Consider the following 17,200-nt stretch of genomic DNA (forward strand, 5'->3'; position numbering starts at 1 on the left):
AATTCCCTAACAATTAATGAATAAAGCATATATGATTCAGAATCAATTCAAATACATGAGATTTCACAAGGTTACATCATTCCCCAACAACAAATAGAGTTTAGTTTCCCATAGACATGGAGAAACTAGATGTACAATGGAAAAGCATGAGATAGTAAAACTCTAAGAGTAGAAGAGGAAGCTTCCGCCTTTAGAGAGTAAAAGAGTGTGTTGTTGTGTTGCTCTAGCCAGAGATACAAAACCTAGAGCACCTGGGTCCTTTAAATAGAGTCGGAAAAGAGTCGAAACAGGGTCCGATCCAAAAGAGTCAAAACAGAGCAAAACCTAGGCCTAATCCACGATGCACGACGCCCGGGCGCCCCTTGTTGGGTGTCCGGCGGTGGACGTCGATTTCTGGTCCCCAAGCCTCCACTGAGCGCCCAAGCTTCGCAATTGACTTTTCTTGTTGACTTTTCTGCACTCTAGTTGACTTTTCTGCATTCCAACTATTTGGAACTTTAACTCTTCCTTCAAATCATTCCAATAGCCTAAAATATCAAGGGAATTTGGTGACAAAATCATCAAGTATAACCTCAACTCTCTTATTCACAAAACTAAAGCAAAAACATGAGTCCAAGCAGGTTTCTAAGTCAAAAAGGGTGCATTTAGTATCAAAATTACATCACAAATAACGGTATTTTAAACCGTTATCACAACCCCAAACTTAGAACTTTGCTTGTCTTCAAGCAAAACAAAATGTAACTCAGCTTTTCAGAACAATCACTACAATGACTCAACATTTTTCAAAAACTTTTCCTTCCAAGACAAGAAATCACTTTTATCAATTCAGCATAAAGATCTCAGTCAAGATGTGCAGATGCCTTAATTCAATCATGTACTTCAACAGATTAATCAACAGATGATATCCTTAAGAATGATCAATCAACCAAGCAGAGATGCAATCAGAAATTCAAAGAACTATTCCTCCCCAAGAAAAGTGTTTCACTCAAGCACTCAAAAGTATTTTACTCAAGCACTCAAAAGTGTATCACTCAACTCACAGGTGTATAGTGGACTCTCTCAATCACTCTGCTATCACAATGTCACACAAATTAATTTTTCCTTTCATTTTAACCAAAATTAAACATACTCACAAGTAGGTTTTCATCACAAGGGCTTTTATTGGCTTGTAACTTGGTTGGGCTAAGAAGAAACATGGTTTTTCAGGAATGCAAAATCCTTGAGTTAAGAGAAATATTTATGAATTTAACAATTACACACAGGTTCTCTTTTCAAGAAGATCTTTTTCTTATTCCCAACCTTTTCCCTTGCAGTGAGCTTTTGTTTTTATTTTTTCTTTTCTTTTGATTTCTTTTTTTCCTTTTTCTTTATGCTCACTGCTTATTTTTTTAGCAACCCCAAACTTGAACATTTATCAATACCTCACAAATATTCTCAACTCAACTCAAGGTAAAGAATTTAAAACAGGGTCTTCAAAGCATGCTTAAGGCTAAAGGTTCAAAGGATGGAACAAACTGTTATCTTTTTATTTGGAAAAATTCATGAGTAGGCAAAAAAAATTAAGGGATAACGAAAGATGGCCTTAATCATATGAAACCTACAAACAAGTAGTTCAATCACAGAAAATTTGGGCAAAATCATTCATGCTTCCAAAGTAATAACAACTATTCACAACAACTCTGAAGCCCAAAACTCACACAAGTAAACTCTCAAGTCCCAGAATTCAGAAAAACATCCTGCTCATCTCAACTAAATTTTACCTCAAGCACCTATTTCATACTTTTTGAGCCATCACCTGTATATCAACACATCATGCATCATCTCAACATCAATCAATACACTACAATATCACAAAGCAATACTTATCACAAAACAATCACAATTGAATCGAAGCTGTGAAGTTCATTCAAGCAAAAAGTACAATAAATAAAAGAAAAAAAATAAAACAGAAACAAAATACAATCAATCAAAACAATAAAACAAAAACAGACAAATAAAATAAAGGTTTGTAAAACACTGGGTTGCCTCCCAGCAAGCGCTTCTTTAACGTCACTAGCTTGACTCAGTCTTCATCATCATAACATCCATCAGTAGATGTCTAATCACATAGCATCCATCAGTATATGCTAATATTTCTTATCTTCATTGGTATCCCTTAGTAGACACCAATCTTTCTCATCTTTATCGGCATCCATCAGTAGATGTTGTCATTACTGCCATCAGAAGCAGCATATAACCTAAAAAAATTCAAACACACAAAAACAAAATCAAATCCAAACCACACAACTAAATTAAAAAGAAAAATAAAATAAAAAATAAAAATAAAACAAAATAAGAGATAAAAAAAAAATTCAGAGACTGGGTTGCCTCCCAGCAAGCGCTTTTTTAACGTCAATAGCTTGAGACCATTAAGCTCAATCTAGATCACCCAATTCCAACTTTAATCTTGGTGTTCTCCTTTCTGTCTCCACACCAACTTATCTTCAGCAGCTTCCTCTTTGTAGGCTTGACTTCAACACCACCAATCTTTTCAAATACAGATAAGGGCATCAAGTTGATACTGGACCCTAAATCAATTAAGGCTTTCCCTCTTTCATGACTCCCAATAGTGTAGGGGATATTGGAACTTCCCAGATCTTTAGCTTCTGGAGGAAGTGCCTTCTGCAAGATCACAATGCAATTGCTTTGTACCTCAATTGTTTCTTCCTCTGGACTTTTTCTCTTTTTCTTGAATTTCTTCAGGAAGTTAACATAACCGAGTACATGTTGTAATGTCTTAGTCACAGGAATTTTAATCTCCAATTCCTCGAAGATTTCCATGGATTGCTCAAACTGTCTTTCCTTCTCTTCACTAGAATAATTCTTTGGGTAGGGAAGAGGTTTTTCATATAATTCTTTCTTTTCTTCCTTATCCTCTTTCTTTCTTCTTCTTTTTTCTTCTCTCTCACTCTCTTCTTTTTCTTTCTCTATATCTGTCTCTTTTTCACTCAAACTTTCTTTTTCTTTTCTCTCTATTTTTCTCTCATCTTCTTCCTCTCTTTTTCTCTTTTCTTTTACCTCACTCTCTTCTTTTTCTTTCTTTTCCTCTACATCTTTCTCTTTTTCGCTCAAAATTTCTTCTATTTTTCTCTCATCTAAAAACTTGCCACTCTCAGTGATAACGATGTTGCATTCCTCTTTAGGGCTAACTTCCATATTGCCCCCAAGATCGTCCAGCTTCTGAATTATGTGATCAAGCTGACTCTCTATCCTTGTGAATGCTGCTTGATTTCTTTTATGATGAGAATCAGACATCTGCATTATCTACTGAAGTGTGTCATCCATCTTAGCCCATCTTTCTGATACAGAGGATTGTTGTTGCCATTGTTATTGTGGTTCTCTATAAAATTGTCCGGCAGCATACCCAAATTGACTTTGATCCATGCTTGAGTGAGGTTCCCACTAGTGGTTGAAATTGCCTTGATGGAATTGAGTGCCCATATAATTAACTTCTTCTCCGAATTGCATCCTGCAGACATTAGACACAAAACCCTAGAAAACACTGTTAGCACAAAAACAAAAATAAAAATAAAAGATATGAAAATAAAATAAAATAGAATAAAATCAAATAAAATAAAATAAAGTAAAATAGAATAAAGCCAAAATTAATTAAGAATCACACAAATAGAATAGTTTAAACCGTGAGTCCCGGCAACGACACCATAAACTTGTTAACAGATTGGCAAGTGTACCAAATCGCACAAGTAATATAAAATGGTAAGACCAAGTATCGTATCCCAGAGGACTCTCGGCACTAAACAGTCGTGTGATAAATTAATTAATTAAGACTTAAAATAAACGAGATCATTGGTTTGTGATGCAAAAGCATAAAATAAAATATGAATGCAAATTGATCAATAGTAGAGTAACACAGAGATGAACGGATGTTGTTTAATATGAGATGAATATGTTGTTGGGGTTAGATTTCACCAGGTTCCCTCTCATGTATATAAGAATTCCTCTTTATGCATTAATGTTAACGTCACTCACTAAAGTACTTAGAACTCAATCCCTTGGCGCAACAAGCCTACCTTAATTCCTAGCTCATGCAATTCCTAACGTTCCTAGAAAATTAAGTCTCAAGATCAAGAGCTTAAGACGACCAAGTACTCATACCCTCATCCCTGAGAAATATTACCCTTGGGAGATACAAAACCTAGAGTGCCTGGGTCCTTTAAATAAAGTTGAAAAAGAGTAGAAACAGGGCCCGGTCCAAAAGAGTCAAAACAGAGCAAAAACTGGAATGCACGCCGCTCGGGCGCCCCATTTGGCCCCCTGGTGGTGGACGTTGACTTCTGTAAGGCTTGAGCCTTCAATTTCGCTCAGGTTTCAGGTGTCCGACGCCCGAGCGGCGGGCGTCGATTTTTCCACGCCCAAGCTTCGTGCGGTTCCCTCTTCTGGTGCTTTTCTAGGCCTTTCTAAGCTCTGTATTCTTAGCACTTCATCTCTACTTCCTGTATTAACTCATTTTCTATAAAAACAAAGGGAATTAGTCATAAAATCATCAAATTCAACCTCAACTCTCTTATTCACACAACTTAATGAAAAAGCATGAGTCCAAGCAAGTTTCTAAATCAAAAATGGTGTATTTAGTATCAAAATTACATCACAGATAACGGTATTTTAAATCGTTATCACTCATGTTCTTCATGAGTTTTAGAATAAATAAGTATGTCATCTATAAAGACGACAACGAATTTATCTAGAAATGGTCTAAAGATACGGTTCATGTAATCCATGAATATGGTGGGAGCATTAGTAACACCGAACGCCATTACTACATTCTCATAATGGCCATACCGACACCGGAAGGTTGTCTTCTGTACATCTTCCTCCTTAACCAAAATCTGATGGTATCCAGACCTCAGATCTATCTTAGAAAACACAGTAGCCCCATATAATTGATCCAACATATCATTAATCCTTGGTAAAGGGTACTTATTCTTAATTGTCAATTTATTCAGCTGCCTATAATCTACACAGAGCCGAGAACTACCATCTTTCTTCTTAACTAGCAGCATAGGAGCACCCCAAGGTGATACACTTGGCCGAATGAATTGTTTATCCATCAACTCTTCAATTTGCTTCTTCAATTCGACTAGCTTTGTTGGAGCCATTCTATAAGGGGCTATAGATACTGGTCCTGCTCCTGACAACAAATCAATTGAGAATTCCACTTCTCTAGGAGGAGGCAATCCAGGTATCTCTTCAGGAAAAACGTCTAAAAATTTGTTTATGACCGAACGGTCTACATTCTGCTTACACTGCACCGATCGGTCCAAATCCTACTCACCTTGAACCACTTCCAAATGGGATAATATCAAGAAGCAACTAGCACCTTCCATTATATCCTGCCTCAACTGACCGATTGCTAATGATTCTTCTTGTTCTTCATCTGGAAACAACAATTTCTTCTCACCATAATTTATAAGAATGCGATTGGCAGCTAACCAATCCATTCCCAATATTATCTATAAACCATGAAGAGGTAAAAAAATCAGGTTCACTTTGAACCAAAGACCCTCAACCACTATTGGACATTTAGCACAATAAGTGGTCGTCCTAACCTTCCCAGCTGCTGGAGTTGACACCACCAGATCAAACTAACACTCATCTACTGGCAATCCCAACTTCTCGACACATTCTTTCGAGATAAAAGAATGTGTTGCACCCCGAATCAAAAAGCATACAACAAGATATTCCATAAAGCAAGCAAGAACTGACAATGAGATTACCTGAACTTGCTGCTTCTGTTCCTGTTAGTGCATATACCCGACCAGCAGCCTGAGCTCTTCCGTCACCACCACCACCTCTTGGCTAAAACCTTCCTGCCTGTTGTGGTTGACCGCTAGCTCTTCTTCCTAAATTACAGTCTCTCTCAAAGTGTCATGCACTTCTACAACGACTACACCATCTGTTACTATCCTTATGAGGATAAACTGATTGATAGTGTGGACCCCCACAAGTGAAACACCTCGCATTCACATGAACATGTTGCTGCCCGATCGGTACTGGAGGTCTTGGAGACTGACCTCTATATCCTGAAGAAGAAGGTGGTGCATAAGGAGTCTTCCTAGTACCAAACCTACTCCTGGAGGAAATCGGTCCTCCAAGATTCGGCTGTTGCCTTTCCACTTCCATCTTGGTCTTCTCTAAGACCTTAGCTCTTTCTACTAAAGAGGGAAACTGTTTGATACACAAACCAGCCACCATCAACTTGAGATCCCCTTTCAATCCATTTTCAAACTTTCTACATTGTCATTCCTCATCCATGGCCAGCGTATGAAACCTCAACAGATGTTTGAACTTATCTACATATTCGGATACTGACATCTCTCCTTGAACCAGTTCAAGAAACTCTATCTCCTTAGCAAACCGAACGTTATCAGGGAAATATTCTGCATAAAACTTCATCTTGAAAATTTCCCAAGATATGTGAGTATCGTTGCTTTCTAGTAGCATCCTCATGCTACTCCACCAGTGACTAGCTTCTCCCGTCAACATCTACTCAGAATATGTCAACCTAATGTCGTCCGGACACCTCTTGGCATTATAAATCCGTTCCATATCTTAGAACCATTGATATGCTTCATCCGGGCTGCGCTTGCCATCAAACTTAGCCAGACGGTGTTGAAGAAAACTCTTCAGGCTCCACTCTGACTGATGATATGCAGAAGAAGTAGATGGTCCTAGTTGTAGCTCTGTCACTCGCCATCAAGTCTACATATTGTCTCTCAGACACCTCCATTGATAACCGAGCGGTTTCCAAATCTTGTAGGGCGACAGTATTATGTTGAACTAATGCAGCATTTTGTTGCTGCATTGCCGTGAGTACCGACTCCATCATCCGCATCAAATCTGATGTATGAGAATTCATGGTTGGAGAAGAAGGAGGAGACCGAGATGTCATCTATGAACATTCATAGAGAAAGAACCATCATTCTAGATCAAAGACACAAGGATATTGTCTAAAATTAACACTGAGTACACAGCACAAGCATGACATACTCATAACCTACAGGATTCTAAGGAAGGAATTGTTGTGATACCATTAATGTAACATCCCAAAATATAGCAGAATATTATATCATAGATTAATCACATATAATAATATGATAGATCAGTTATTCAAGAGTTAGTAAAGTATTTAACATTACAGTTATCCAAAATAACCATAAAACTAAAAACTTTACAAAGTACCATAAGTCTAATACAAAACATAGGAAATAAACCGAACGGTTCTATTACTAGGTTTAAACAAATCATCCTATACCGATCGGTTATACAACAACCTGTATAAACCGATCGGTTTACAAAAGATAAGCTCAGCCTAATGACCAAACGGTCTTAACTAAGCTACAGGACCATCGTCTTCCAACGCTTGTTCCACTGAACACTCATCGTCTTCTGCTCACATCCACAGGATGATCATTGCAAAAGAAAAGGTAACCAGACGTACAATACAAGACAAAACAAGAGAGTAGGGTAAGCTAATGTAATTTAATTATAAAACACATTTAATATTTCATACAAGTTCAAACAATGTGATACCGAAGGCTACCTCCTGCCAACACCGAATAAAAGCAATCTTATACAAAATAAACATCATAATTCATATATAGACCGAACACTACGACTTGACCATCCGGATTGTATGAATATGTAGCTACAGTCGTCCTTGCACTTGTGGTAGTGTAACAGCTGACACCAATCAAGCTATTACCCAAGGTTAATCCCATAATACCTACCTCGGCACCTTGAGGTGGTAGGACCTCCTGCTATTCTCACGAATGAAATATCTCTCTCTATGTAAGAATGATACTCATAAAATTTCAAGATGAATGTCAGCTTAGCATATCCATATTCATACTTTACAATTCAATAACCATCCACGAGACATTCCGCCTTGGAATTCTCTTCCACAGTATTTAAAAGTCAAAATTCTCATATTTATCATAAACAGTCATTTATCAGTTATATTTTCATTTATAGAACAAAGAGAACATGTGAATGTTGGAGACCGAACACCTTCACACTACCCAACCGAGAGGACCGAACGGTCCATAATAAATAAAATTAAAGAAAAATACCCGAACGTTATTACTAACCGACCACTATATAAAAACCAAACGCTTATAACTCAATTCGAACTTTAAAAAAATTTATACCGAATGTGTATATGACCGAACACTACCAAAGCAATATACGACCAAGCGCTACAGAGAACGACCAACACACCTAAAACCGAACGTTCAACATTGGTAACACTAAAGAGACCAAACTTGGTGACTAACCAATCAGGCCGATTGCTATTAATAACGTATACTATTAAAACCGAACACTAAATATAATATTACTAAGGACGAACGTTAATACCAACTCGAAGACTACTGAGGTTGAAAACAAGTATTTTTAAAACTGAAAGCCAATACTAAACCGAACAACACTAAGTTAAAATATCACTATAAAACCTAATATTACTAAACCCTATTTCATGACTTGACCGAGTGTTCGATAATGAGCGTTCTACTCCCTACAATTCTGCAGAACTTCTCAACCAGTTCACAGGTCTCGGCAATACACAGAAAACAAACAAATATCAATTTATTCACACATACACACATTCAACCAAACATTTCAATCATAAACGAACATAATTAAATTACTAGCTTCCCTTACCTCGAATAAACTAGACACTTCCTACGCTTCCACTATGTTGACTAACCAAAAAATCAGCTTCTAAGGCAACCTACTACTTTCTGTTCGGTGAAAAGGAACTAATCAGAGAATCAAAGACAGAAAACAAACTCAGAGAAGTAGATGATGAACACATGCAAGCTAAACAGTGCTTGCATGTATCAGAAAATACAGCAACTTCAAAGAACAAGTGAATTTAACTTACCTACTCCAAACAGCAACTTGATTGGTGAAAAGAGAAACTCTTGCCACCAGGAAACTCAGACACGGTCTAAATTGATGATCAGAAGAAAAAGAAGATGAGAATTTGTAGAGAGAAGGAGGAGAATTTTAGAGAGAAGGAGAAGAAAATAAAACTCAGAAATTTGGAGAGAAGAGGTGCATGCAAAAAGTGGTCCGAAATTTTGAAAAGTTTACTTATATACTACCGTCAAAACCGATCGATCCAACGAGCTGCATACAACTGGATTCCACTTTTCTCTGAAATTAATGGTCCTGACACTAACCAAAATATAAAAAAATACAATAATATTTTTTTATTTTGATTTACACAAAATTGTATCGATCAATATAACAAATTTTCATCAGGCATAAGGAGCAATTTGTTTTCATGTTTAAAGGCTTATTTCATATTCAATTAAAAACGTTTTATCAATTTGTAACTGTTAATAATTATTGATAAATTGAGTTAAATAATCATATGTATAATCTTAATTTCAATCTTGCAGCAAGAACTGCAGACAGAACACTGTTTTTTCAACCTTAATTTGGATTTATATTTACATAGCCAAGAACGTATGAACTCAAATAAAGGTGTTTTTAATTCAAAGCTTTATGTTGACATCAAGAACTAGACAATCCTGGGTGAAACATTGTACTCAACATGGAAGCAGTAATCACCTTAAGTGAATTTAGAAGGAAATCTACATTTTGGCTTACATTTCTTATTCACCATAACTTAGTGTCTGTGCGCGTTGCATAAAAAATATGGATAGCAAAAAGAATATAAACATGAAGCAACTATACTCTTTCTCTTTAAATTTTTATAATTTTACTGTAAGAACTTGAAATATGATCATATATGAAGTATCAATCAATCAGAACATCCATCTGGGTGAAGGAGAATGAACAGGAGTTTGCCGAGGTGGCTTGCTTGAGCTGCTGTTACGTTTCATGATGGAGGAGACAGTGGGGCTGAAATAGTCATTGCTTCGTTGAGAAGTTGCTGCACCTTGTGAGTACATTCTCTTCACATGCATAAAGCTTCTCTGATTTTCCACCATCATTCCACGAGCAACTTGGCTTCTTGGTGCAGCACCCCACCTGTTGTAACTCACACAACTCTGGCTCCTTCCCACTTGCTGAAACTTCAACTCTCTGGGGCTTGTGTAGTTCCGGCTCTCCGCGGTTTCGGCTGAGTACATGGTCTCTCCTTCGCTGCTGTATCCGTTCTGCATCTCTGGTACTTCCACCAGAGACGAGCTGGACTGAACCTCGCTCTGTGCAGCTCCATTGACAGACCCTGTTGAGGAAACGTCTGGAATAGGAGTTGTTGGCCTTGTGTGCTTGTTTTGTTCTCCTTCTGTTTGGTTCTCAGGAAAAGGGTCTTTGGCATGATTTTCAGCAGACTTTGGTTTGGATGATTGTGCCAAAACTGCAGCTTTGGCTGACCTTGGAGGAAAGTTGATGTCCAAAAGCTGCAATGGTATGTTTTCTTTCCTTCTGAGTGGCACAGCAGTTACTCTAGGTGATTCGTATATTTCTGGGGTGGGAATTCCCTGGACATGCGCAGCATTTGGATTAGTGATCAAGCTTTCTTCTTCAACTGTGTTGGTAACAGCAGAAGAGCTTGGTCCCTGATCTCTTGTCTTTGAAGCATTGTTTGATGAAGATGTGGTGCCATCATCATTGCCTTCTGTTGACTTGAAAACTTGTCGAAGGGTGAAGGAAGCACATGAATGCTCGCTCCTCGGCCCGGTAGACATCAACCGCATGATTGGTAATTTTGGCTTGTTAAGCTCATCAAGGTTGCCTTCCCAGTGCTGGTTTAACCAATCACATATGACAGGAATTGGTATGCCAAACTGCATGGGGAGTTCTTTCTTCCAAGAGGACGACGATGAGGATGAAGTTGAAGGTGATTTGGTATTTGGTGATGTGGCTAACTTCATAGGATCACATATCATAAAAGCTAGATTTCCATGCGCATCAAAACCAGCTGAACCTGGACTCCATTGAATTCCATCAGTTGATAATTTTATGAGATTGTCAGTGGCTATGACCACCTTTCCTTCACCAACAGTGAGCTCCTGTTTTTCTGTGTAGCCTAAAAGGTAAACTACACTTCCCAGATCCAGATTGGCTTTGCAACTGGTCTTCAAGTAGTGAGGGTATTGACCCTGTGCATTTGAGTCCCCATCGGCATCATCTAAACCCACAATTGTAAGATCTAATACAGAACTTGTAATGAAAAACCTGAAAGCAAGTGAAAAAATCAATGCACTACTGGTTTACAAATAAACACTCTAAGGACTACTTATAAGTAATGGTGCCAACTACAGATATTTTTTTCATAATAAGATAATAAAATTCATTGCCAAAGACAATAAGATATGTCTTCTAAATGTAGAACTCTCATAAGTCTTTTCACTATCCATCTAAGGAACTTTTTTGAAGGAGTGTCCTATTCACATCATCTTGATGTAGTGCGATGAGGCAATCATAATTTAAAATAAATCACATAAGCAATTAAAATCATTAAAAATAAGATAACAGTGTGAGTTGCATCATAAAACACAAAGTTGAATGGAAAGCAGATAAAGATAAATGGTGCTGCTCTTCAAAAAAGTACTGGTAGAAGGTTCAAACATGCTACTTGAAAGTGTTGACTCAAGTTTCAGAATGCAGAGTTCGAATTGAGATGCTAAAATATTGGATATATAATGCTAGAAACACACTACTCAAACCAAAGCAAACTTCCATGGCAAATTCAATACCACCATAATTCTACATTCTGACACATTCTCTTTTCATGACAGTCAATTACTGCGTAACTATGTTTTTGTTAGGGTAAAAGGTATATGAGAGAGGAAGGTATAAGAGAGAAGGAGAAGGGCAACGAACGGTGAAAGATGGGGAACGACCAGGCCGAACGGTGGAAGACGGAGCGATCATGCCGAACGGGGGACAACGAGGAGCGAGCAGGCCGAACAGTGGAAGGCAGGGAGCAATCAGGCCGAAAGGTGGACAACGGGAGCGAGCAGGCTGAACGGTGAACAACAGGGAGCGACCAGGCCGAAAAGGGAGAAGCAGAGAAAGGTCAAGCCGAAAGGTGGTAGGCTGTGGGGAGTCGAGCCAAACGGCGGAAGATGGTGAGAGCTCGAGCTGAGCGATGGGAAGAAGGACATGAGCCGAACGGTTGAAGAATTACCATCCTAACTGTCGCAGCGGTTAGGATGGGCGGGAACTAATTACAATAAAAGGGAGCCACATTTGGGGAGAATATCCCGTATAAGTTAATTAGAATAAATAAATATATATATTCCAGGGAAATATTTTATTTAGAACAATATTCATATTTTGTTATAGGGAAAGGATTTATTCTAGGGAAATATTTTATTTAGGGGGATGCTTTAGATTATTGAGTTTTGTTGACAGACAGCTATGTGTCATGTGAGAGAGGTTATGTTCCCAAGTAATTGAAGGAGGTTATGCTCCCAATTATTGTTTACTTTTGTTTATTCAGATATTACCATCAATAAAAGAAATTCATTCGATCATTATCATTCAGTCATTGTCTTTTCTACCTATTGTGATTGTGATTAATTACGTCTCCGACTCGGATACGTAACAGTTTTGTTTTGCATTATGAATTTAGCTAAAAGGTTAAAATTAAAAAGAGAATTACTAAAAATAATATCAGCACAAACTTGTTTGAAAGAAGAAATAGTAAATAGAGGTTACTCAAGCATTATAGTGAGATGTCAATAACTTCATAAAATTATCAGATTAAGCGTGCCAGATTAAAAGTTACAGGGCCTTTTGAATGTATGACAGTATTGAGAAATATGGAGAGAGGAAATATAGGAAATATTATTAAAATGTAATTATGAATGTGATTAGAGAGTTCTCTATTAATAGAGATCACAATGAGCTAATTAACTACTATCAGATTACAACTTATAGCTGAATATGCAGCTGTCATTGACAACTATCAGAACATAGAGACAAAAACAACAGTTGTTGAGTATTAGTAAGGATGCATCACACTTAACTTGAGTGAAACCAAAACCAGTAAGAGTTTTGGTGAGCCTTTCATACAATGCACAGGGGTTGTTTAAGACAATAAATTGCTTTATTCAGCTAGCATACTAGATTAAGATTGTCAGATTTGAAGCCGTCTGGTTGCTGCATATAAAGATCCCAAACTGAGTAGCCTTGAATTGAGGCATTGTTAACATCTAATTACTGTATAGACCATTGATTTGAAAGAGCCAGAGTCAAAATGATACAAATTGTGACAGGTTTACAACCGGAGAAAAGGTTTCAAAGAAGTCACAACCTGGAGTTTGGTGGAAACTCTCGGCAAGAAGACTCTCTCTATACATATTGACAGCATCGTCATGATTTTCTTATATTCAAAACACCCACTTACAGCCAATAGCTTTTCTTCCCAGAGGTAGAGGAACAAGAGACCAAGTCTTGTTAGCAATTAAAGCATAAAATTCATCTTCTATAGCTAATTTCCATTGTGGACAAGATAAAGCTTTCTGAACAATGTGAGATCAAAAGTAGTGAAAAAAAAAAGAAAGGTGCAGCCTGAGTTTAACTATACTGGAATTTGCGGTCGTTTGCATGGAATGGACAGATTTGACAGGATTAGGGGTTAGAAGTTGTGACAAGTTCAGGGATAGGACTAGATGAAGAATGAAAAGAAGTACTTTCAAGTGAGAATAATGGAGTAGACACACAAGAGAGAGTAATTTGAACGTAACTTCTGGTGTAGGTAAGACAGGCCCAGAAGAAGTAAAGGGAAATTTGATGTCATTAAAAACAACAGCCTTAGAAAGAAACAGTTACCATAACAAAACTAAGCATTGTGGCCCTTGTCATGAGGTTTTTGGGAAGTCCTACATCATCTGTCTCTCAATTCTTAGATTTCATCTTACATAACTATTTCACAACTTCGCTTAATGCAAATTGACTTTAAGATGAAATATGACATGATAACACTAATTGATTACAACTGTATCAATAACTATATACAGTTGCATTCACAGCTATGACAAATATCACACTCTATACTCTATCAACCAGTTATGACAAATATCCCAGTTTAATAAATGAGCCCAAACACCTTCTGAGGGTTGATTTAATCTGCAGCACTTACTAAGGAAAAGTGTGTTCTAGGTCTACTTTTCTTTTGGAACATTATCTCTAACAAATTCTTAAGAATTAGAATATGAAAGTTAAAAATATGCTAAAACATCAAAACTACTTTTTTTTTTTACTTTGAATTTGTTTAGATTGTTTTTTATTTTATGCCATGTATCACGGATTGTTCATTCCTTAAACATTATGCATAACATTAGATTATTGATACCAATACACACCACACAAGTCACTATTTACAGTAATTTTTAATAACTAGTCTGGCTTGCTATGCCTAGAAATAGCTACTTCTGACCATAAATTAAATCATTTCAAAGTTTCAAAATAAATATATAGGGCTTTGTACTCTCCAGTTAGTAGTTCTTTCGACCTGCTAGTAGGCCATGTTGGTGAGGATAGGGCAGACAGTACAGAAAACTAAATAGTTGAGCTTATAAATATATGAATACGCAAAACAATATAAATACATCACCTAATGGAAATTGAATGACATAATATTGGTACAAAGGTGTAAAGCTTACCTCTACAAAAGTAATAAACTAAATTAGCATCTACCATTAATATTCTACATGAATGTCCTTGATAAAGTGAACTAATGTTAGCTACAACTGCTAAAAAGCATAAAAAACTTTCAAACTTCACTGAATTGCAGGAACACACAAAGTCAACAAAGGAAGACCAGATAAATCACCAAATGAACATAAAATAGATACAAGAAGAATGTGTTGTGAGATGAGTCTCTGTGTTGTACAGTGCCAAAGAGTTCGGTTCCACTTAAACAACGTATCAAGTTCAACTCTTGCTACAAGTGAATGTACCCGAATCCAACTTGAATGAGTCAAAGCCAGAGGTAGCTTTCAAACACCAAGATCTCTTACCAAAAACACACAACTCTTTTCAAATTCTAACGAAAACGTGTTTCCAACCTTTAGAACTGAATTCCAATCCAACTTCACCACATTAAATGCATTGGTTACCAATATCAGAAACAAATCTTAACACAAAAGCCAACCACCTTGCACCTCAGTATTGTTTAACCCTCCACTGGCCTACTTATCTCCCTCTCTTACCTAACAAATACATAAAAACTTAACCACTACCCAAAAAAGCTTTTCGAAAAGTAAAAGATAATAATAGGTTAGCTACATTTTCTTTCAAGTTTGACATCAACTTGAGCAAGAAAAAATGAAATCACGGCACTATCGTCAAATAGGGTACCTCTGAGGAACAAGAGTTGCAGCCACACCATTGTGCAGCCGGATCTCGGCACTGTCGGCGGCCACCACCGAGGGAAGATTGGTGTGAGTTGTCAAAAGAAGATTCCGGTGGATTAAAAATCCGGTACCGGAAACCCCATTTGGAGAAATGCCGGTGATAGTAGCCATACCTTGACCCTTCCCTGTAAAGATTGCAGCTTTCATTCTCTCAGACTTACTCACCCCTTTGCAGAAACACCATGATTCCCTCAAACTCACACCCCCCATGACTCTGTGAGCAATGGGTATCTTCAAAGACTTCAACTTGAGATCTAATATCACTCAATGAAGCATCTCAGTTCCAAGATCATGGGTAGGGCAGTAACAATGCAAGAAGAAGAAGAGAAGAAGACAACAATGTAATGAAAACAAAAGTAACAATAGATTGGTGTTCCCTCTCTCCTCCCCACTTCTTATCCTAGGACTTTGTCTTTGGATGTTGTAAAAATGGTGTGTTGTGGATTAATGTCATGACCCAAAGTACATTGTTGCAGCTCAAATGGAACAACACATTAGCTTTATTAAAGCTTCATAATAAAGAGGGGAAAAAATCAGAACAGATGACAAATCAAAAAGCTGCACAAAAAATTATATCAAAATAATGAAAAATAGATCAGCAATTTCACAAAACATATGTTCATCAGTAAATATGTTTTTTTATTTAATTCACAGAGTATAAACAGTTCCAATGATAAAACACGGTTGTCAAACTCTAAACTTTTTATTACATGATGTTTGTTTGCATTTTAATAGAAAAAAAATCAATGAATGTTTTAAAAAGTGAAGTTACATTCTTTTTCATAATGATAGCTAGGTTCAGTCAATTCACTCAGTTTGAAGTTAACAGTTCGTGATTGATAATAATTGAGTTATTGATAAAGCTTTTAATTTGACCAAAATACTCTCAAGATTTAATTATGAAATTTAAAATATTTTTATACTTTTTTATAATATTCACAATGATAATTTAGTTATATTCTATTCAAATCAAATAATTCATCTCATACTTTATTAGAAGATTATTTCGGAGATACCTTTTCTGGGAATGTGATTACAAAATTCAAAGGACCCATTAAAGGTAAAAAAAGATGGAGTTATTATTCCCTTATTCATTGCCGACAAAAATTATTATGCACCAACCTTCTGAACTTGCAGATCAAAGAGCAAGCCCCGTGGATGAGTTGTTGAGTATATGATTTTTTTGGGAAGAAAATGAAACAAAAAAAAAAAGGTGAAAATAAAATAACCTCTTAATAATAATATTATACTGTCATTTCTTTTTATGAATTGTATAAAATATAACATGTATTCGATATATTTATGTTTATTTTAAAATATATATAATAATTCTTAACAAATAAATATATCATTTTTATTGTATAAATTTAAGTTTAAATTATATGTATTAAAATTGTAAATATAAAAAAAATTATAATTTATTATCATTATAGAATAAATATTATTTTTTATAAACTAAAAATTTTAATAATATATATTAATAAAGTATCTTAAAATATTGGACAAATATACATATTAAACAGGAATTACGTATTGGACATATCGAATAAAGATACTAACACATATACGTAATCCAGATTAAAATATTAATAAATCATTTTTTTTTAAATCAAAAGAATTTGATTCCTCAAATAGTCAATATCATATTTTTTTCACCTTTAATAACGAAAATTATTTTCTATTATTACTCTAATAATTAAATGCATGTATAGTCTTATTTAAGTAAAAAAAAAAAAGTAAATCCATAAAAACAGTATAAACTAGTTGTGCAATATTAAAATTATAACGAGATACAAGTT

General features: G+C 36.2%; 2 protein-coding genes across 2 annotated transcripts; both read right to left on the minus strand.

Annotated features, from left to right (window-relative positions):
• Positions 1-2,194: 2,194 nt before the first annotated feature.
• On the minus strand, positions 2,195-2,820 carry LOC124824879 (uncharacterized). Its single transcript, XM_047297388.2, has 2 exons — positions 2,429-2,820; positions 2,195-2,237 (listed from the first exon to the last, which is right to left on the minus strand). The coding sequence occupies exons 1-2, from the start codon at positions 2,818-2,820 to the stop codon at positions 2,195-2,197; spliced, it is 435 nt and encodes a 144-aa protein (XP_047153344.2).
• A 6,802-nt stretch (positions 2,821-9,622) lies between these two features.
• On the minus strand, positions 9,623-15,922 carry LOC124824877 (uncharacterized). Its single transcript, XM_047297385.2, has 2 exons — positions 15,346-15,922; positions 9,623-11,211 (listed from the first exon to the last, which is right to left on the minus strand). The coding sequence occupies exons 1-2, from the start codon at positions 15,609-15,611 to the stop codon at positions 9,834-9,836; spliced, it is 1,644 nt and encodes a 547-aa protein (XP_047153341.1). The 5' UTR covers positions 15,612-15,922; the 3' UTR covers positions 9,623-9,833.
• Between the last annotated feature and the right edge of the window lie 1,278 nt (positions 15,923-17,200).

This window comes from Vigna umbellata, chromosome 5 (assembly GCF_029865625.1).
Source record: "Vigna umbellata cultivar VRB3 chromosome 5, Vumbellata_1.0, whole genome shotgun sequence".
NCBI classification, from domain to species: Eukaryota; Viridiplantae; Streptophyta; class Magnoliopsida; order Fabales; family Fabaceae; genus Vigna; species Vigna umbellata.